This window comes from Vipera ursinii, assembly GCF_947247035.1.
Source record: "Vipera ursinii genome assembly, chromosome: W".
Classification (NCBI taxonomy): Eukaryota; Metazoa; Chordata; class Lepidosauria; order Squamata; family Viperidae; genus Vipera; species Vipera ursinii.
Window position 1 is genome coordinate 38,435,461 of NC_139522.1, and position 22,847 is coordinate 38,458,307.

Genomic DNA, 22,847 nt, shown 5'->3' on the forward strand with positions numbered 1-22,847 from the left:
GATGAGAGACATGAGACCGAACAATGCAGAAGAGCTGAACGCCGCTATTGAAGCATCCTGGTCTTCCATAACACCTCAGCAGTGCCACAGGCTGACAGCTTCCATGCCACGCCGCATTGAGGCAGTAATTGCTGCAAAAGGGGCCCAAACCAAGTACTGAGTACATATGCATGCTTATACTTTTCAGAGGTCCGATATTGTTCTATGTACACTCCTTGTTTTATTGATTGCATGTAATATTCTAATTTTCTGAGATTGTGGATTTGGGGTTTTCATGAGCTGTACGCCATAATCATCACAATTATGACAAATCAGGGCTTGAACTATCTTGCTTTGCATGTAATGAGTCTATCTCATATATTAGTTTCTCCTTTTAAGTTGCGTTACTGAAATAAATGAACTTTTGCACGATATTCTAATTTTTCGAGTTTCACCTGTATGTTTAATGTGCACAATTGTATATAAATGATATGTATATAAAATGTATATAACACATAAAAATGATGTAAGACAAGAAGGTAAGTTAGACCAATAACACCATGTGCAAAGTTTTTAAATATTTTAAATAATAAAATTTATTTTAAAAAAGAACAAATGGGGCAGGTAAGGAAAGAAATCCTCGCTCCCCCCAGAAATTGCTTTTCTTTCCTTACCTGACTCCCAGCCTCTCTGCCGTTTGTCCTTCGCGATCCGCCACTGCTGCTTGAAAGGACAAAGGTAGGTTTTTTTGGGGGGGAAGGTCAATCAATCAATTATAATTTCTCATGAAAGATCACGAAGTTGGAATTGATTGATTGACCTTTTTTTTAAAAAAAAACTTCCTTTGTTTCCTTGCATGCTTCAGCACCCTCCCTCCCCAAGCATCCAGCGCTCCACCTGCTGCTTTGGTCGGCCTACCAGCCCCCACCTCAACGCCCTGCCCACCGCTGCCTAGCACAGCCGCCCCTGAGCTGTAGGGGCTGGCCTGGCATGGGAAGGGCATGCGCCCCACCCTCCCGCCACCATGGAGGGTAAAGTTGCCGTGCCCGCCCCCGCCCAGATGCTCTCACTGGTCTACCACGCTAGCACCACCACATTGCTTCTCTAGCCCATGCACAGACCCCGCCCCACCCCTTGCATGGAGCACCCTGCTCCCACTGCTCCCCTCACCCCCACGTGGCACCTTATTTCCAGCTCCGATGCGTCACTTCCTCCGCCGCGGTGTGGGACTAAAAATAAAATTCAATCAATTCCAACTTTGTGAGATCTTTTTTTTTCCGTGGGAAGTTGAAATTGATTGATTGAACTTTTTTTTTTTTGCACACAGTGGCGGAGGCCTAAAGCTAAAAGGTTTTATAAAACCCAGGTTAAAAAGCCACTTGCCTGGGGAGATTTTGATGCAGGTTGCTCATGGACGGAACTTAAGGCCTTGGACTCGGGTGATGGAGCACGTGCCCACAGAGAGGGCTCTGCATGCCACCTGTGGCACGCGTGCCATAGGTTCGCCACCACGGACCTACAACTTCTGAAAGCAAGTTAATGGACCTTACTGTTAGGAATTTTCTCTTTAGTTCTAGGTTGCTTTTCTCCTTGATTAGTTCCCAACCATTTCTTGTCTTGTGGTGCTTTGGAAAATAAATCGACTCCATCTTCTTTGTGGCAGCCACTCAAATACTGGAATACTGCTATCATGTCACCCCTAGTCCTTCTTTTCTCTAGAGTCTAGACTGTCCATACCCAATTCCTGCAACTGTTCTTCATATGTTTTTGTCTCCAGGCCTTTAATCATCTTAGTTGCTGTTCTTTGTACTTTTTCCAAAGTCTCAACATCTTTTTTGTAATGTGGTGACCAAAACTGGATGCAGTGTTCCATGTGTGGTCTTACTAAAGATTTATAAAGTGGTACTAATACTTAACGTGTTTTTGACTCTATGCCTCTGTTTATGCAACTAAGGATTGTATTAGATTTTTTTGGCTGCCGCTGCACACTGCTAGCTCATGTTTAAGTGATCGTCCACTAGGACTCCAAGGTCCCTCTCACAGTTACTGTTTTTGAGCCAGGTTTTGCGTAATCTGTACTTGTAACTTTGGTTATTCCTGCCTAAGTGTAAAACCTTGCTTTTCTCCACATTAAATTTCATGTTGTTGGATAGGACCCATTGTTCAAGTCTGTCAAGATCTTTTTGAATCCTGAGCCTGTCTTCTAGGGTGTTGGCTATTCCTGCCAGCTTAGTGTCATCTGCAAATTTGATGAGTTCCCCTCCTATTCCCTCATCTAAGTCATTTATGAAGATATTGAATATCAGAAATGACCAGGAAAGATAGATTCCCCTATCCATGTCCCTATGCAGGTAATCCATCAAAGACGTTTCTGTCCTAGGCACAGGTTTTGAATCCTGTCTGAAATGGATGTGGATAATTCATTCCATCTATAATTGTAGTTCCATCACACTATTGGGAACAAAAAAAGGAAGGTTGGCAGTAGCTGTCAAGATTTGCTGGATCCAAAGAGGGCCTCTTCAAGAATGGGTGCACCATTGCCTTCTTTGAGGTTGCAGTCATAACACCCACTTACCCACAATCATCAAGATCCAATTTCTTACACACACTTTTCTTGAAGGAGCCAGGTGAGCTCATCCCTAGATCACCTACTCAGTTTCTTGGTAGGCCAAGCTGAAATGAATTCCAGGTAATTTCTGACTCCTTCCATGCTGGTAAATTTTGAAATCTAAGTGCTATCTATGGCTGTGAAAGCTGGACCATAAGCTGGACCATAAGAAAGGCTGAGCGCCAAAGAATTGAGGCCTTTGAACTATGGTGCTGGAGAAGACTCCTGCAAGTCCCTTGGACTGCAAGGCGATCAAACCGGTCAGTCCTAGAGGAGATCAACCCTGACTGCTCTTTAGAAGGCCAGATCCTGAAGTTGAAACTCAAATACTTTGGCCACCTAATGAGAAGGAAGGACTCACTGGAGAAGAGCCTAATGCTGGGAAAGATTGAGGGCAATAGGAGAAGGGGACGACAGAGAATGAGGTGGCTGGATGGAGTCACTGAAGCAGTAGGCGTGAGCCTAAATGGACTCCAGAAGATGGTAGAGGACAGGAAGGCCTGGAGGAACGTTGTCCATGGGGTCGCGATGGGTCAGACACGACTTCGCAGCTAACAACAACAACAAGTACTATCTGAATTAACTGATTAATTATCTATTACTTAGGAAACTCTCTCCAGAAAGTAAATTACTAGTATACAATGAGTATATGGCCCAGGTAATGTATTTAATTGCAGCATAAATGCTATAGTAGTAGTAGTAGACTTTATTGTCATTTCAACAATATACAGTACAGTACACAGTGAAACGAAACGACGTTTCCCCAGGACCAAGGTGCTACATCAGACGACACGAATCAAAAAAGAACAAAACACAAACTACACATAACTCTAAACTAAAAACTTAAAAAAAACTACAAATACAAGTATTTATAGTTTCAGTTTCTTCGTATTAAGAATTCTAATGGCTTGTAGGAAGAAAGTGTTACACAATCTGGATGTCCGAGCCCAAATGCTCCTGTGCCTCTTTCCAGATAGCAAAAAAGTAAAAAGTGTGTATGAGGGGTGTGTGTAATCAGCCACAATGTTTCTGGCTTTACGGATGCAACGTGTGATGTAAATATCCATGACAGAGGGAAGAGCAACCCCGATGACCTTCTGTGCCATCCTCACTATTCGCTGTAGGGTTTTGCGATCCGAAACGGTGCAGCTTCCAAACCAGGCAGTAATGCAACTGCTCAGGGTGCTCTCAATAGTCCCTCTGTAAAAGTTTGTAAGGATGTGTGGTGGAAGCTGTGACTTCCTCAGAAAAATAATACAGAGTACACAGTTCTAAAATATGCTTGTATTAATTACTAGGCTGCTGGACTTAGTCTGTTCTCTTTCCCAATATACCTCACATCATTCATGGAAATATCTCTCTTGATGAATTTTGTTTTTCTGGGTATCACACCTGGTGGCAGATGTGATATGCTGTACCTCTGTGTAAAAAAAAGACATGATTATTCAACTCTAAGTCTTACAGGTAGTCTACAAGTTATGACCACAACTGGGACCAGAATTTCAGTCGTAATTCATTGCAATTGTAAGTCAAAGCAACACCAGACTATTTTACGACCGTTTTTATAATGGTCATAAAGTGAGTCACCACAGTCATTAAGTAAATCATGTGGTCATTAATCAAATCCATTCTTCTGAATGGGCATATTTTTCTGGAAACCAGCAAAAAATGTTGTAGATCATGTTCATGTGAACATGGGACAATGGAACCGGTTGAAAATTTTGGATGCCCGAAATGCAAACACATGACCATGGGAAGGGGGAGCGGCAGTCATAATTTTGAGGCTGGGTTTTTAAAAAGTCTAATGTGACTTTGAATGGTTGCTAACTGACCATTCCATGTAAGTCAAGGACTACCTGTATAGTACTTGAATGGGACTTAAATGTCAGTTAAATAGGGATAGTGCAGTGAAATACAGGTTTATTTTCCAATAAAAGGTGAAGTATTCACTATCTGACTTTCAAGTCATTCCATCCTTTTTCACATTACCACTCCCCAGATGGCATCTTAACTTTCAACAAGCTGTGTTTTGGGTGGGTTGTAGTGAACCTTTAAAAAAAAATAATCAGAAGCCCTGAGGTTTCTGCAGCTCTGTTGTTACCCTCTGCACATGACTGTTGCATTTTAGCTACCAAAGAACTGGCATTCAGAGAACTGTGTCTGTATTAATGTGTATAGTGAAGGCCTTGTAAAATATACTAAAATTAAAATAGGTAAAAACTTAACACAATACAGTTTTGTGAAATTTAAACCATTTTATTGTGCATAATTTGCTCTTTAAAACTGTAATGTTATCATACACTTTCTTGATGGTCACTGCACAAAGCTGAACCACTTTTGTTGCAGGAATGCTACAAAGGAGGAGAAAATTGGCTTCAGTAACACAGCCTAGCATCCTTCCTCAGAGAAATAGCCATCCGGGGTCTATATGCCTCCTCAGGGTGCCTCCGGTCAGAGAATGCCGGCTGGTGGCCCCCAGGGGGAGGGCCTTCTCTGTGGGCGCTCCGGCTTTGTGGAACCAGCTGCCGGTTGAGCTCCGGATGGCACCAGATCTCCGCTCCTTCCGTCGCGGGTTAAAGACCCATTTATTTGAACAAGCTGGCCTGGCCTGATGGGGAATGACTTAGGGTTTTAATATTTATATATTTATTGTTTTTATTGTGGGCAATAATTTAATTCTTTTTTTTAATTTTTGTATTTTTGTAGTTTTAAGATATGCCCTGTTCACCGCCCTGAGTCCTTCGGGAGAAGGGCGGTATAAAAATTTAATAAATAATAATAATAATAAAATAATAATATTCCTACAAGACATTATAGAGGAAGTACTCAAAACCTACAAGATTAACACACACACACACACACACACACACACACACACACACACACCCAAAGACATATAATTTCACAATTTGTTTGCATTCAGACAACACTTTACCAAATGTTTTTGAATGGGATACAGCTGTAAATAGATGGGGAATGCACCATCATTGTAACATTTGATTGGATTAAGGCTTCCATTGTTCTCTTGACATTGTGTTACTGAGAATTTATTCCATTGCATTTTTCAGCACTGCAAATCTACACCTTTTTTTTCTTTGAGTTAATAACTGCAACAGCATTTTGATTTTTGAACTGTCAGGTGCAATTGCAAGGAGCACATGATGAGCAACATCATGATATTGAGTTAAATGATATGCAAATACAAACAACTGATGCTTTGAAAGTTAGCCTGATGAAGTTAACATCTTGGTGGAATAGTATAGTATTCTGTGGAAATTAAATCTAAAGGAGGGACACTGGATTTTATATTTTCAAGAGAAAAGGTCATTTACATTTAATTTACACTCAAAAAATATTCAGAAATATTTTCAATACATTCCAGTCCTGTAGTTCCACAATTATCTCTGAAGAGTGTGGAGTGGAGAAGTGCAGGTCTCTACTTCTTGGAAAGGAAAGAGCCAAACTGAGACACATTTCTGGGGAAAGAGCAAGTAACTGCTTCATAAGTTACTGCCCCGTATCTCCCAGTTCCTATATAGCAAATTTTATCTTCCTTGATAGGTTTGTCAACAAAAGGAAGATTTTTAAAAAAGTATTTCCTCTTTGAAGAATCATGTTTACAAAGATAAAGTCAATAATTCAGACTGAAATTATGACCCCAAATACACTGCCATTAATTCAGTTTTAATTAAAATCTAATGAATGATGCACCTGGTTTATCAGTGGAGCATTAGATCAATGCTGGCTCTGTGGCAGGAAGGGAAAGGAAGAATCCAACAGAATGAGTCAGTCAAACATCCGAACTCAGAATCCACTTGGGAGTTAAAATTCATCACTTTCTACTGCATGGAGCTGTGTGTCATCTGTGTCAGTCATGCTACTGGTCTGAGACTCATCTGTGCCAACTTTTGAAAGAAACAATGCACAAAAAGAAAATTTATTTATATTATTTGCATATTTCACAACCTATAAGGGCGACATTCTATACAGGTAGTCTTTGACTTATAGCAGTTCATTTAGTGACCATTCAAAGTTACAATGGCACTGAAAAAGTGAGTTATGACCATTTTTCACACAACCATTGCAACATCCCCATTGTCACATGATCAAAATTCAGACGCTTGACAACTGACTCATATTTGTCACAGTTGCAGTGTCCCAGGGTCATGTGATCACCTTTTGTGACCTTCTGACAAGCAAAGTCAATGGGGAAGCCAGATTCACCTTAACAGCCATGTTACTAACTTAACAACTGCAGTGATTCACTTAACAATTGTGACAAGAAAGGTTGTAAAATGGGGCAAAATTCACTTAACAACTGTCTCACTTAGCAAGAGAAATTTTGGGCTCCATTGTGGTCATAAATTGAGGAGTACCTATAATGGAAAGACCTGTTTTCCATCTTATTTATACATTGTTCCCCCCCAGTTTTTGGAGAATTACATATATGCATGCAAAATGTTGGCTTTTTCCTTGCTCTTCCAAGGCTCAAGTACCATGCAATTCCCATAGTTAACGCACACAGCCTCAGAACCTGAACTAATCATGTCTGAGTGGGCTGATCCTATTCTAATTCAGTCTACATGGATAGTTTCAGGTCCAATTCTATAATGCAGTTTTTCAAACAACTTTGATATAAATAGTACGGTAATTGGAGCAGGCATTTCACATTTAGGTAGCACAGAATTGCAAATGAGTTTCACCATGTATTATTTTTGTTATAACCTATGCAACCAACCTGTAAAGCTGGTTAGGTTCGTAATCCCCACAATTTGAACCCTGTGGGTGGAGGGTAGGGAATTATTAGCTTGAGTTACAGTTCCTTGCTTAAGGCTACCTGGATGGTTAATTTATTGCAGTTTTATCCCCTCCTTCTTTCTTCCCTCTCCTCTTGTAACTTCACAGCAGCACATTTAGGAAGTTACAACGACCCTGAAAAAATGTCTATGGAGATTCTCAGTCATCCCGGTCATAGGTGTCCCAAAGATGCTTTTTCACGAGGCAACTGGACTTGAAAAACAAGACTTGAAAAACAAGAAAGTCCAGTTGCCTCGTGAAAAAGCATCTTTGGGACACTGAAAAAAGTGACTTATGACTGGTTTTCACACTTATGACTGTTGCAGAATCCCCATGGTCATGTGATCAAAATTTAGGTACTTGATAACTGGCATGTATTTATCACATTTGCACTTTCCTGTGGTCATGTGATCACTTTGTAACCTTCCCAGCTGGCTTCCGAGAAGCAAAGTCAATGGAGGAAGCCAGGTTCGCTTAACAGCCACATGATTCACTGACCAACTGCAATGATTTGCTTAACAACTGTGGCAAAAAAGGTCATAAAATGAGGCACAACTCACTTAACATCTGCCTTGCTTACCAACAGAAATGTTTGGGTCAATTGTGGTCATACGTCAAAGACTACCTGTAGTGTGCTTCCTGATTTACTGTATAGCTGATTTTCAGAGTCCCTTTAATGTACCAGGGGAAGAAAGCTCAACAACTACAGGTTTTCTTCTATACCTCTTGCACTGAAGTGCAAGAAATACAGCCTGGGGGTCACATAGGGTCTGCCACCATCCTTTTTGTACTACCAGAATCCCTCCAGAGTGAGCCAAACAACAGGATCTATTTTTATTTTTATTTTGCATGTTAGAAGTCAAGCAGTTTAAGTAGCAAAGAGGCATTTTAAGCTTTGCAAATCTTAAGGTACCCATTTCACGCTTTTAAACCCTTCAACAAGGAGTGCAGTGGCTCACGTGGTTAGGACGCTGGGTTGGAGGTTAGGAAGCCTGTGTTCGAGACCTGAGTGCTGTTGCGTGGTGGGGTGAGCTCCCGTCACTCCACTACAGCTCGATGGGGACAAGAAAGGAGCCCCCACAGGCATCACCAGGCAACGGTGATGTCACCGGCTAATCCTTTCAACCCGGAAGCACCTTAAACGTTGCCTCCAACACAAACGGGACAGGGGAGACCCTTCAGCCCTCTTTCCAAGTGGGTCCTCACCAAGCCACACAAAACCTTGTGCAGCCAGACTCACAAAGTTGCACATCCCCATCTCAAATTATCAGATCCTAAAATTTTACAGATGCCAATTTTTAAAGCAGAAGCACAAGTGATTCTAACTTTCTCAGGCTTGATGGCATTGTGCTTGAATATTGTGTATTAATTGCTAAGGCCTTATACAAAAACTTAAGATGGAAGTTCCTTTTACAAGATTATACTCTGATACTTCAGATAGTTCTGGTGCTGAACCTATTTGCTTGGTTCCTATTAGGCAATGATCAGGTCTCTTTAGTAGCCCAAAGTCTAATTTCATGTCACTTATAATTTGCATGTCCAACTACATGGCTGTACCCAGTCAAACATGGCTGATCTCAAGAGGCTATACAAAGCTGATCCTAGATAATACATGGAGAGGAGACCCCAGGAAACACCAGAGCTGTAGGGTAGACTAGGAAGTAAAAAAATATTCATTCCAGTGGCAACCATTTCTGTATCATTTCCAAGATGACCTCATGGATGTGTTCATGAAATCACCATTGAGCTTTATTCAAAAAACTTTACCTTTTATAGTTTGCTTAAATAAAGAGTGGCAAAGAGAAGAATGACAAGAAAAACCATGTTATGGTATTCAAATAAATTTGCTTGCTATCTACGGGATGGGGATATTTAAGGTTCGAGTCTCTCTTCAAACTTGGTTAAAATTAAGAAAGCATTTTCAACTATTTCCAGTTAGAAGATAGAGTGACCATAAGAAAAGGAAAAAATACATTTTTTTTGAATTCTAAGAAACTGCATAAAACTATGCTATATAAAATAGTAGCAGTGGTAAACTTCAGGACTGTTGCTACAACACTCTTTTCAAATTATCCAAATAGAAAGTATCTCTGTTTACCTCAAGAGAAGAACAAATAAAACAAGAATGGAAAAAACCAACCTGAATCATATGGACAGCATTCACTGATCTGTCCTGTTTGTGTTACAGGCTCTTCATCATCAGGTAGGTACAGCTTGTCAATGGCCTCTTTGATCTGGTTGTTGGCACCTTTGGGATCCAAGTCCATTGCCCAGGAAAAGTTCATCAGTGCAAGATGGGTCTGCCCCAACTTTTTATAAACCTAACCAAAAAAACCCCCAAAGGTGTACTCATATGAACTTGGTATGAATTTTTATTTCATATCTTTTATATCTACTAGTGCTATTTGTAGGCAGTTTGTCGTCTGTAGAGGTCATGGCTACCAGGACATCTGTCATACCCCTAAATGGCACTCATTCCCCTCGAAGTTTATAAACAATAAAAATATTTTAAAAATCAAACATGTCAAAAATGGAAAGAGTTTGTTATATCTAATAAGAAATAATGGTATTAGACACTGGTACCCAGTAGCAGAAAAGATTGTGTCAACCGTCCCACCCAGTCATCTAGCAAAGAAAGACTCCTGGCCATTTGTTTTGCCAAGAGTATATTTAAATGGTTACAGAAGTAACGTAAGCTGAATCTGTCCCGTGCAAACAACAAAAAGGAAAGTTCCCTCTTCCCTCCCCCCCCATGCCAGCCATCCCCTGGTTATCTGCAAATGTCCAATCAGGTGATCTTATATTGTTCAGGAAACAGGTGCTTGGTTCCCAGCTCTGCATATTGTTACTTGGCCAGCTAGAGCTTCTTACACACCTCAGCTGGGCTTCCATCTCCCCCCCTTTCCTTCCATTCCTTTCCCTCTCCCCCCTCCCCCCTGTCCATGCTAACGTCAGGCTGTCAGCTTATGAAGCTTGGATAGGTGAGATGCAGCCATGACAGATTGCAAATTTCTGTTCAATTCTGGATGAGGTACTCCCCACCAACCCACTAAAATAAGAAACGGCACATGAGATTGCCTTTAAATATTATTCATAAAGGTAAAGGTTTCCCCTGTCCAGTCGTGAACTCATATTTAATTCAAAAATAGAGCTGCTGCATTGCTAAGTGGGGCTGAAGAGGGAAAATACCTCACTGGTTCTGTCAGACCTTCAAGGTAGACCAGACTTGAACACCAAGTCATAAATATTAAAACTACTTTTATTATAGGGTTAGAGTAACAGAATCTTGCAAGTCTGAATATGCATGTCCCATTCCTGTCTGTACCCTAAAGAGAACGAGGGAGGGTCCAATCTGACATGATTTCTTAAATTCCATTCCTGCTTTGGGCTGAGATTTCTCTTATCTGACCACTGCCTTAGCTGCGACTCTTTCTCCTCTTCCTCAAGGTTATTCTCATAGCCCACTACAGGTCCCTTGAACGACATCACCATGTTCTAGTCTGTTTATGGGATCAATTTAAAATGCCAATGCTTATTTTTAAAAGTCCTTCCAGCTTGAGAGAATCAGGCTGTCTCAGGAATTGTCTATTACCATATGTAGTCCCAACCCAAAAAACAATGGCGTCAATTTTCCAAACAAACCTCACCTCCCAGCCTTTCCTTTTGTAAAGCAATTGCAAAGCAAGTCTCCACAACCAGCCTGTCCTTGGCTGCATAGCTGTCAGACCATTCCCAGACTTTCTCCACAATTGTACATGGGGCAAGAAGTTGCCTTCAAAGTTAGGAGGAGACCTGGTTGCTCACCACAGTGGACAGTACTGCTGAAACACAGCGCAGTTCACTTGGCGAGCATTGCGTAACATTATCATCAATATCAACCTTTTATCTTTTTACAGCAACAATTCAGAAAATAATTCTCAAAACTGTTTTTACCTTTCCTATCAAAAAGTAAACAAGAGACTCTTTGGGAACAATCTGCTTCATTTCTTCAGGTTCTTGCAAAGCATACTGAAAGGGAAAAAACTGAGTAGCTTTTTTAAGGGACTGCAGCAATATAACTTAAATATATACATCAAAGAAAAGTGGTCTATTCAATACAATAAAGTCAGTTTTAATTTATGTCTGATTTTTTTATTGTTTGACAAATATATTTGTTGTGGTATACAGGTAACCTTGCTTACTGACTGCCTTGTTTAGTGATGTTACAATGGTATTAAAAAAAAGCTTTGAGACCAGTCCTCACATTTATGATCGTTACAGTGTCTGCAGTCACACAATTTCTATTTGGGTGTTTCACTTTGCACATTTACAACTGTTGCCACATCCCACAGTCACATGATCACCATTTGTGTGCTTCTCAACTGGCTTGTGACAAGCAAAATGAATAGGGAATGCAGAATTAAAATCATAAGTCACAGTCATGTGATGTTTCATTTAATGACTGAAGTGTTCACCTAATGATCAAAGGTAAAGTGAGATCATGAGTCCATTGCAGTCATGTGATTTTCTGCTTAGTGACCACAGTGCTTAGCAATGGAGTTGTCAGTCTCAATTGTGTTCACTAAGTGAGGACTACCTGTACAATTTGCAATGTTACAATGGATCTAGAAACCAAGTGACAAAGCTGTCCACGCTGAAAGAACGACGACAACGTGATACGGGTGACGACGAGGTTTTCTTTACTTCAGAAAAGCCTAGCAGATACAAAGTCAGCGTTGGGAGCTAGCCGTCCCAACGCGTCTTTTATACATTGGGGGTGATTAGCCCCACCCCTCCCCATGCAAACCAGCATCCGGCTGAGTCTGCTCAAAACCCGCCCCCTTCCCAGCTCTCCGCACGTCACCCCGCCCTTTGTGCCTGATCTCCCACACAGCCTCCAGGTGAGTGTATGCCCCTAACCCCCCTTTTGTGCTCCCCCACCCCTCCTCCGTGCTCCCCTCCACCATCCAGCGTGTCAGTGTTACAGCCCCCCTAACAGCTCCCCACAACGCCCCGCTGTCCGGACTTCGTTCTGAGCCACCCGATGCCCCCTCTGAGCCACCCGACGCCCCCGCCGAGGAACAGGCGGCTGGATAATCCCAGGACGAGCTGCGGCTGCCGGTCTGACTGCCTGTGGGTCCCTTCAGCAGCTCCGTCGACGCAGACACGCCAGAAAGCCCCGGAACAGCTGCCCGTCGGTGGCATGGCCGTGGGACTTGTGCAGCTGCCCGTGGTAGCCGGTGGCCGTTTGACTGCTGGATGTGCTGTTCCCGGGTGGCTCCAGCAGGAAGGTTCGGGCAGGCAGTTTGCGCAGTGTTTCCCCTGCTCCCCTCGTGATGTCGAGCCCACGGGGCTTGACAGGCGGCCCCTCCTACCAGGGCACCACCTGGAAGGCAAGAGGAAGATGTTACACAGGTACCAATACGGGCGACGGGTTCCATCCGACCCCCCCAGGTTTGTCTGGGTGCCTACGGTGGAACGCCCTACGCAGCCGTGGTGCTTGGACGTCCTGCTCCGCCACCCATGACGCCTCGGACGCCGGATATCCCCTCCACAATAGCAGGTACTGTACCCTTCCCCTCCGCACCCTGGAGTCAAGGATGTCCTGCACTTCGTAGAGCCCATTACGAACAGGTCCAGGGCCCCCCTTCCCCAACCCCACAGGAACAGATGCCGGTTTCAACAGACTGCCGTGAAACACCGGGTGTACCTTGCCAAGGAATTTGGGTAACCTGAGTCGTACCGTTACCGGGTTGATGACCTGGGTGACCTGGAACGGCCCTATGAATTTGGGGCCCAGTTTCTTACTTGGTATCTGTAGACGTAAATATTTGGTTGACAGATACACCCAGTCCCCGACCCCAGGGGTGTGAAAGGGTTGGCGCTTCTTGTCTGCCTGTTCTTTCATAACACTGGCCGTTTTTTGTAGCCCCTCTCTGGTTGCTTTCCACACCCCTTCCAATTGCGATATCCACTCCCTGGGTTGGCAGGGAGATGCCGACCCTTGGCCGTACTCCGGGATGGGGGAGAAGGCATACCCTGACACCACCGTGAAGGGAGGGTAGCCGGTGCTGCTGTGCACTGCATTATTGTGGGCTACCTCCGCAAATGCCAGCAGGTCCGCCCAGTCTGTTTGTTGATAGGAGACATAGCTGCGCAGATACCACTCCACTACGGCATTGGCTCGCTCAGCTGCTCCGTTTGTGCAGGGATGATACCCAGAACTCAGCCCCTGGGATGATCCAATGAATTGGATGAACTCCCGCCAAAACCTAGCCGTAAATTGCACACCCCGGTCCGAGATGATACGCCTGGGCATGCCATGTAGGCGGTAGATGTGCGTTATGAACATCCACGCCAGTCGTCGGGCTGTTGGCAATCCTTTGCATGGTACAAAGTGGGCCTGCTTGGAGAATAGGTCTACCACTGTCCATATCACGGTATACCCTCGGCTCTCCGGCAGCTCCACAATAAAATCCATGGCTATGTCCTGCCATGGCCGACAGGGGTCTGCCACTGCTTGTAAAAGACCCGTTGGTTTACCAGGCCGGGGTTTAGCGGTAGCACACGTATGACAGTGGCGCACATATTCCTCAACGTGACATCTCATACCCGGCGACCAGAACTGTCGCTGAGCGAGGTGCAGAGTCTTAACGAACCCGAAGTGGCCAGCTTGTTTGGCATCATGGCACCTAAACAGGACATCTGCTCGAAGAGCTTGCGGCACGTACATCCTGTCCCGGTACCAGGCCAGACCCTCCCGAAGGTTCAGGAGGTGCGGGTGTTGTTGCAACCAGATATCCTCTTTTAGAGCATCCTTTAAGCATTGCAACAGGTCATTGACGGCCCTGGACTTCATGGCTTGTATCACCTCCGATTCACATGGGGGAAGAATAGCCTGCACCACCTCCTCCCGCCGGCTATCTTATTGAGGGAGGCGCGAGAGCGCATCTGCCAGAAAGTTCTTCCCCCCTGGGACATATTTCATGGTGAACTTGAAACGCCTGAAGTACAGCGCCCACCGAACGTGCTTTGGAGCCAGCTTCCTGGGTGACTGCAAAGCCTCCAGGTTTTTGTGGTCCGTCCATACCTCAAAGGGCTTCTCTGCCCCTTCCAAGTGATTTCGCCACGTTTCCAATGCCCACCGAACGGCAAAGGCCTCCTTTTCCCAGATGGCCCAGGCCCATTCGGTGGCTGACAGCTTCTTGGAAGCATAGGCACATGGTTGTAGTACCCCATCACTATTTCGCTGCAAGACAACGGCCCCCACCGCCACGTCACTGGTGTCCGCTTGAACAATGAATGGTACGGTAGGGTCGGGGTGCAACAAAACGGGCTCTTTGGCAAGCAACTCCTTTAGCGTCTCAAAAGCCCTTTGACATTCGACGGTCCATGCCACCCGTAAGCCTGGACGCGGCTTCACTGTCAGCTGTTTGGTCTGCAGCAGGTCCGTTAAGGGCAGTGCGATCGCGGCGAAGGATGGTATGAACTGCCTATAGAAGTTGGCAAATCCCAAGAAGCTCTGCAGCTGCCGTCGGGTTCCTGGGGCTTGCCACTGTTGTACCGCCTCCACTTTCTTGGGGTCCATCGCAATTCCGGCCGCGGAGATCCGGTAGCCCAGATAGTCCAAACGGGAGGTACGGAACTCGCATTTCGTGAGTTTTACGTAGAGTCGAGCTTCTAGGAGTTTCTGTAATACCTGCCGCACTAAAGTGACGTGCTCGTCCATGGATTCCGGGTAAATTAGTATGTCGTCGAGATACACGAGGACCCCCCTGTACAGATGCTCATGCAGTACCTGATTTATCAACTGCATGAAGACCGCGGGAGCCCCTTGGAGCCCGAACGGCATCACACGAAACTGAAAACTGCAGAGTGGGCAGTTAAACACTGTTTTCCATTCGTCGCCTTCTTTGATGTGCACTCGATAGTACGCCTCCCGCAGGTCCAAGCGAGTGAACACCCTCCCACTGGCCAGATGGGATAACATGTCCTTCATCAGAGGCAGTGGGTACAGGTGCTCAACGCACACCGCGTTGACCCCACGATAATCCACACATAGTCGTAGCCCACCGTCCTTCTTTTCTCTGAAGAGAACGGGTGCTGCCATACGTGAGCGAGCGGGCTGGATAAAGCCCCGTGCCAGGTTCTTGTCTATGTAACGCCGCAGCTCCAGCATCTCTCGCGGTGCCATGGCTTACATTCGTGGCTTGGGCAACCTGACCCCCGGCTCCAGCTCAATCGCGCAATTCGTGGCCCGATGGGGTGGTAGGAGGTCACACTCTTGTTCACCGAAGACCTCCAGGAGGTCGGCATATTCTGGCGGAACCTGCACCTCCGATCCGGCCCTGCAGCCTTCTTCTGTCCTTCCTGGCTGGCTGTCTTTCCCCACGTGTTCGTGGTCAGGGGGTTGGGGCCCAACCCCAAGTCGAAGGTGTCGGCACCCCCCCTCCCACCAGATGGTCGGGCCCCACTTGTCCAGCCATGCGAGACCCAGGATCACCTCCTCGGTCATGGAGGGTACCACAATGAACCGTAACCTCTCCCAGTGCTCCCCCATGCCCAGGCGTATGGGTTTTGTTACATGCGTGATGGGCGATCCCCCCAAGAGGGAGCCATCCACCTGTTGGAAGCGTATAGGGGTTTCCAGTCGCACCACCCCAACACCCACCTTGGCCACCACCTCTTGACTGACAAGACACCGTGTGCTACCCGAGTCGATTAAGGCCCTGAATCCCAGTGCCTCACCCGTGTTGGGGTTCGTCAGTGTTACTGGGATCGTGAAAGGGCAGATCGGTGCACTTACCATTGGGTCTTCCTCCTGTCCATCACCGTTCCCGTAAACCTCTAGGTCCACGTCCGTTGGCCTCTCAGTCTCCGCTTGGTTGTTTTTCCTGGGCGTCATGTCCAAAGCCTGACGAGTGGCTCGGGAGCGCTCCACAAACCGTGGGGAAGTTACACCCCGTTCTGGGGTTGCTCCCGCCACCGCCCGGGGCGCCGGCATTGGACAGTCAGCTACATGGTGCCCCGGCTGGTCACACCGGAAACAGCGGAAAGCGGCCCGGGGCGGTGGTCCTGTGGGTTTCTGCATCGGAGACGCCGGTTTTTGCCCCTCCCGTTGCAGCTTATGCGGAGCCTGTCGGGGGTCTGCTGGAGGTTTTGCACGCCGCTGGCAGCCCTGTAGGCTGACGTCCAGCTCAACCATGACCCGGAACCATTCCTGGAGTCTGGGAGGGATTCCGCGGACGATACAGGCCCTCTGGAGGTGGTCGTCCAGCCCAGCCCGGAAATGATGGATCAACATCCTTTGCCTGCCACCTCCCTGAACTCCCGAACAAACTCCATTGCTGGCTGGCCATTTTGTCGGAGCCCAACTATCTTGGCTTCAGCCCGCTGTACCCAGGTAACGTCTTCAAAGCGGACTTGCAATGCCTTGAGGAACAACCCAACATCCCCCAGCTCTCTAGCACGGTCGCTGTACAGGTTAGCGACCCACGCCGCAGCCTCCCCCTGCAGCGCTGTTGTGACCGCCATCACCATTGCCCACTGAGAGGCATACACGGGGCCGTACTTATCCAGATGATGGATCACGTGACCAAGGAAGAGGGCCAGGCGGTCGGGGTGGCCATTGAAAGTCATGGGCAACGGTGGCGGGCCCCACGCTGCTGGTGCTTCCCAGAGCCCTGCCGGAGCACCCGATCCTTGCGCTATGGGCCCTGGTTGTGGCCAACCCAGCACTCCTGCCGGTGGCCCCAGGCATAGCGCAGCACCACTGCCCCCTGTAGCACCCGCCCGTACGGGCCCTTGACCTGGTGCGGTTCTGGGGCCCGGCAACGAAGGTGCAGTCCCCTGCGGGGTGCTGGAACCCTGCGGAGCCCGAAAACGGGGGCTAGCCAGGTGGAAACGGGCCTGGCTCTGCTGCACAGGGCCAGCCCTGTCCTGAGACCAACGGCCAGCGTCCGGTTCGGGTTCGATGGGGGTCCATGGCCGAGGCTCCCCGAACCTTTCCCTCAGGACGTCCATAGTATAACTCCCTGGAGCCGTGGAGTAGCTCCACTCCTCCCCTTCTTCGTCGGTAACGCGACGCTCCCTCCATTCCAACAACGGCCCCCTCTGCCTGGGTGGCCGCTCCTGCCCAGTCTCCAGTTGTCCCAGTACAGAACTGAGCCACCATTCCCCAGTCTTTGCTTGAGCAGTCGTCCCCTGGGTCCCAATGCCTTCAGCTGCTGGGTAAGGGTCCCGGACCTTGGGCCGAACTACTGGTGGGGCCTCTGCCAACTCCCCCATGTCCAGAGGCGCTGTAGCCCCAGCCGGCTCCTCTCCCTCCACAGTAAGCACAGCCCCCTGGGTTCCCTTGGCCATGTCAGTTGCCTTGAAGTCCAGAGCAGAACACAGCAACGAGGAAATGCTGTAAGGTACGCTGACTTACTGTCAAAGCCGTCCACGCTGAAAGAACGACGACAATGTGGTACGGGTGACGACGAGGTTTTCTTTACTTCAGAAAAGCCTAGCAGATACAAAGTCAGCATTGGGAGCTAGCCGTCCCAACGCATCTTTTATACATTGGGGGTGATTAGCCCCACCCCTCCCCATGCAAACCAGCATCCGGCTGAGTCTGCTCAAAACCCGCCCCCTTCCCAGCTCTCCGCACGTCACCCCGCCCTTTGTGCCTGAGCTCCCACACAGCCTCCAGGTGAGTGTATGCCCCTAACCCCCCTTTCGTGCTCCCCCACCCCTCCTCCGTGCTCCCCTCCACCATCCAGCGTGTCAGTGTTACAGCCCCCCTAACAGCTCCCTACAACGCCCCGCTGTCTGGACTTCGTTCTGAGCCGCCCGATGCCCCCTCTGAGCCACCCGACGCCCCCGCCGAGGAACAGGCGGCTGGATAATCCCAGGACGAGCTGCGGCTGCCGGTCTGACTGCCTGTGGGTCCCTTCAGCAGCTCCGTCGACGCAGACACGCCAGAAAGCCCCGGAACAGCTGCCCGTCGGTGGCATGGCCGTGGGACTTGTGCAGCTGCCCGTGGTAGCTGGTGGCCGTTTGACTGCTGGATGTGCTGTTCCCGGGTGGCTCCAGCAGGAAGGTTCGGGCGGGCAGTTTGCTCAGTGTTTCCCCTGCTCCCCTCGTGATGTCGAGCCCACGGGGCTTGACAGGCGGCCCCTCCTACCAGGGCACCACCTGGAAGGCAAGAGGAAGATGTTACACAGGTACCAATACGGGCGACGGGTTCCATCCAACCCCCCCAGGTTTGTCTGGGTGTATGCCCCTACCCCCCCTTTCGTGCTCCCCCACCCCTCCTCCGTGCTCCCCTCCACCGTCCAGCATGTCAGTGTTACAGCCCCCCTAACAGCTCCCCACAACGCCCCGCTGTCCAGACTTCGTTCTGAGCTGCCCGACGCCCCCTCTGAGCCTCCCGACGCCCCCGCCGAGGAACAGGCAGCTGGATAATCCCAGGACGAGCTGCGGCTGACGGTCTGGGTCCCATCAGCAGCTCCGTCGACGCAGACACGCCAGAAAGCCCCGGAACAGCTGCCCGTCGGTGGCATGGCCGTGGGACTTGTGCAGCTGCCCATGGGTGGCTCCAGCAGGAAGGTTCGGGCGGGCGGTTTGCGCAGCGTTTCCCCTGCTCCCCTCATGATGTCGAGCCCACGGGGCTTGACACCAAGAGTTTAGTCTACTGATCACTCCAAAATTTGACACATAATAGACCAAGGAATTCAGCTAAGTCTTGAATGGAAAATACTGTTTATTTATTTATTTATTTATTTATTTATTTATTTATTTATTTAAATTTTTATACCGCCCTATTCCCGAAGGACTCAGGGTGGTTTACAGGGCAACATGAAATACAATATAAAAATAGTATAAAATTAAAATAGATTAAATTAGCCCAACAATTAAAACAATATTAAAAGCTAAAACCCCTTCAGTCCAGGCCTGATAAATAAAAAAACCAGGTTTTCAGGTCCCGGCGAAATGAACGCAGATCGGGGGCGGTCCGAAGTTCCACCGGTAAATCATTCCAAAGGGCAGGCACGCCCACAGAGAATGCCCTCCCCCTGGGGATCACCCACCGGCACTCCTTAACCACCGGCACCCTGAGAAGGCCCTCCCTGTGGGAGCGCACAGGACGATGGGAAGTTGATGCCGGCAGCAGGTGTTCTCTTAGATAATCCGGACCCAAGCCATTTAGAGCTTTATAGGTCATTACCAGCACCTTGAATCTCACCCGGAGGGCAACCGGAAGCCAATGCAGCTCACGGAGAAGAGGTGTTACACGGGAGTATCGGGAAACTCCCATAACAACTCGTGCGACTGCATTCTGCACCAGTTGAAGCCTCCGCGTGGTCCTCAAGGGCAGCCCCATGTAGAGAGCGTTGCAATAATCTAGCCGGGAGGTCACGAGCGCATGGGTGACTGTGCGTAGGGCATCTCGGTCCAGATAGGGCCGCAACTGGTGCACCAGACGAAGCTGGGCAAAAGCCCCCCTGGTCACGGCTCCTATATGATCTTCGAAATTGAGCCGTGAATCCAAGAGGACGCCCAAGTTGCGAGCCCTATCGACGGGGGGTAACACCTCACCCTCCATCATTAGTGATGGAACAACCTAGTTAACCCGAGATGCGGGTATGCACAGCCACTCAGTCTTGGCAAGATTGAGACGAAGCCTGTTTCTCCCCATCCAAACCCGGACCGCCTCCAGACAACGGGACATCACGTTGAGTGCATCACTGGGTTGGTTCGGGGTGGAAAGAAAAAGTTGGGTATCATCAGCGTACTGATGATACCCCACCCCGAAACCACGAATGAGCTCACCCAGCGGTTTCATGTAGATGTTGAACAGGAGGGGAGAGAGGACCGACCCCTGAGGGACTCCACAAAGGAGAGATCTCGGGGCGGACCTCTGCCCTCCCGTCAACACCGACTGCGAGCAGCCCAGGAGGTAGGAGGATAACCACCACAAAACAGTGCCTCCCACTCCCAACCCCCTGAGACGCCGCAGTAGGATACCATGGTCGATGGTATCGAAAGCCGCTGAGAGATCTAAAAGGACTAGGACAGAGGAACAACCCCTGTCCCGAGCCCGCCAGAGATCATTCACCAGTGCGACCAATGCCGTCTCCGTGCTGTACCCGGGCCTGAAACCCGATTGGTACGGGTCAAGATTGTTAGGCATATGGTGCTAGCCTACAATGTTGGGTTGAAAATATATTAACCATAATGCTATGTCTTTAAGTTGTTAATTGGCCAATGGGTGTGTAAGTGTTCTCATGGCCATAAGAGGAAGCTAGGAACGTAGCTTCTCTCTCTCTCTGAATTCACTGCTCTCTACTATTACTGTTTTTGCTCTGCTGTTGGTTTACTACTGTTGTAAATATGAACTGTGTATTGACCTCTGGACCGGTAAGAAGACTTTGTAGTTTGGATTACTCCTTGGACTGTTGCTATTGTTTATGACCTGGACTGTTTATTTTTGACTGTGCATTTTTGTTCTTACACCACCTCAAAGTAAAATACTTTTTGCTTTTACAACTCAGTGTACTCTTACTGTGTGACTCTTGCTGTTCTCAGTACCCTTCCTTGTCTGTGCAACTCTTTGGTAGCACAAGGAGACCTCTGCACAACAAATTCCAGGAACAGAGGAAGCTGATGCGCCACCACACTCTCAACAACCTTCGCCAAAAAGCGGAGGTTGGAGACCAGACGGTAGTTATTTAAAACAGTTGGGTCCAAGGCAGGCTTCTTGAGGAGGGGTCTCACCTTGAAGGCGGCAGGGAAGATACCCTCCTTCAAGGAAGCAGATATTACTGCCTGGAACCAGCCTCATGTCTCCTCCCGAGCCGCATAAACCAGCCAGGAGGGGCACGGGTCCAGTAAACAAGTGGTGGAGCTCAGCCTTCTCATGATCCTGTCCACGTCATCGGGGGAAACAGGATTGAACTCAGTCCAGATAACATGCTCAAGACCGCTTGATTCCTCCATGCCTGACTCTGCCCAGTCAGAGTCCAAACTGGTCCGGATCTGAGCGATTTTGTCCACCAGATGATGACTAAACTCCTCAGCCTATCCCTGTAAGGGCTCCTCTCTCACCTCTCGATTAAGGAGAGAGCGAGTCACCATAAACAGGGCGGCTGGGCGATTATCTGCGGACGCGATGAGGGCAGTGAAGTAATTAGACTTCGCCGTCCTCATCGCAGCGAGATAAGACCTTGTAAAGGCTCTTAGTTGCAATCGGTCAGATTCAGACTGGGTGGATCTCCAACCGCTCTCTAGACCCCGTCTCCGACGCTTCATCTCCCAGAGCTCCACAGAAAACCATGGGGCCCAACGGGATCTGTGCCGGGTCTGGGGTCGCAAGGGTACAACAAGGTCGAGCGCCTCGGTGGCCACCCTTTCCCAGGCATCCACCAAGGCATCGACTGGGCTGTGAGTGAGGGAGCTAGGTAAGGATCCAAGCACCATCTGGAACCGTTCTGGGTCCATTAGGCACCTGGGACGGAACCACCTGGTCAGTTCCACAGCCCAGCGGTGGGGGGTGGCACAGCGGAAGACCAGCCGCAGGAGATAATGATCGGACCATGACAGGGGGACAATAGTTGGCAAGCCCCCTCCCAGATCATCCAATCATTGACCAGATAGAAAAATCAGGTCAAGAGTGTGACCCGCCCCATGAGTCGGGCCTTGAATTACTTGGGTCAGGTCCATGGCCGTCATGGAAGCCATGAACTCCTGAGCTAACTCTGACGACTCTCCCAGGGAAGGCAGGTTGAAGTCGCCCAGAACTATAAGTCTGGGAAACTCCACCGTCAACCCTGAGAGGGTGTCGAGCAGCTCAGGCAGGGCCATTGCTACACAGCTGGGTGCCAGGTATGTTAGCAAAAGGCCCAACTGAGCCCGAGGGCCACATCTCATGAAAAGGGACTCACTCCCGCCTATCTGGACAACAGTGGTCTCCCGCGGACATAAGGTCTCCCGTATAACCACCGCCACCCCACCCCACCGCCCCTGCCCTGAGCCTGAGGCTGATGTAGCACACAGAAACCCGGAGGGCACAGTTCAACCAGAGGGACACCGCCCTCTGGGCCCAACCAGGTCTCTGTAATGCATGCCAGATCCGCGTGTTCCTCCTCGATCAATTCCCTGACAAGGGGAGCCTTGTTCACAACGGATCTGGCATTAAAATACACCAGTCTGAGCTCAGGGTCCTGGTCCCCCTCATCCCCGGACAAAAGGGTACTAACCGGAGGGTCGGAACACGCCACCGCTCGAAGACAGCGGGGGCGTGGTCCCAGATATTGATACGGCCCTCCGTGTAACCGCCTGCTGCCATTCCCAATCGTCGTGGGGATTTGGAACCCCACCCCGGTACCAGCAGAACCAAAGGGCCATGCCCCCAACCCTATATCACCGGAAACTATTGTAGGCCCAGACTGATCACCGGTTGATGAAACACACCCCAATTCCCTCCCCTCCCTCCCATTCC

General features: G+C 48.6%; 1 protein-coding gene across 1 annotated transcript in view; it reads right to left on the reverse strand.

The window, feature by feature from the left end:
• Window positions 1-6,409: 6,409 nt before the first annotated feature.
• LOC310648263 (cell division cycle protein 27 homolog) overlaps window positions 6,410-22,847 on the reverse strand; it is a gene marked incomplete at both ends in the record, with an annotated part of 44,562 nt that continues 28,124 nt past the window's right edge. Inside the window, 3 exons of the mRNA XM_083376014.1 lie at window positions 6,410-6,492; window positions 9,549-9,705; window positions 11,318-11,392. Of these exons, the coding sequence (XP_083232140.1) occupies window positions 6,410-6,492; window positions 9,549-9,705; window positions 11,318-11,392 (315 nt within the window). The remainder of the gene's footprint in view (window positions 6,493-9,548; window positions 9,706-11,317; window positions 11,393-22,847) is intronic.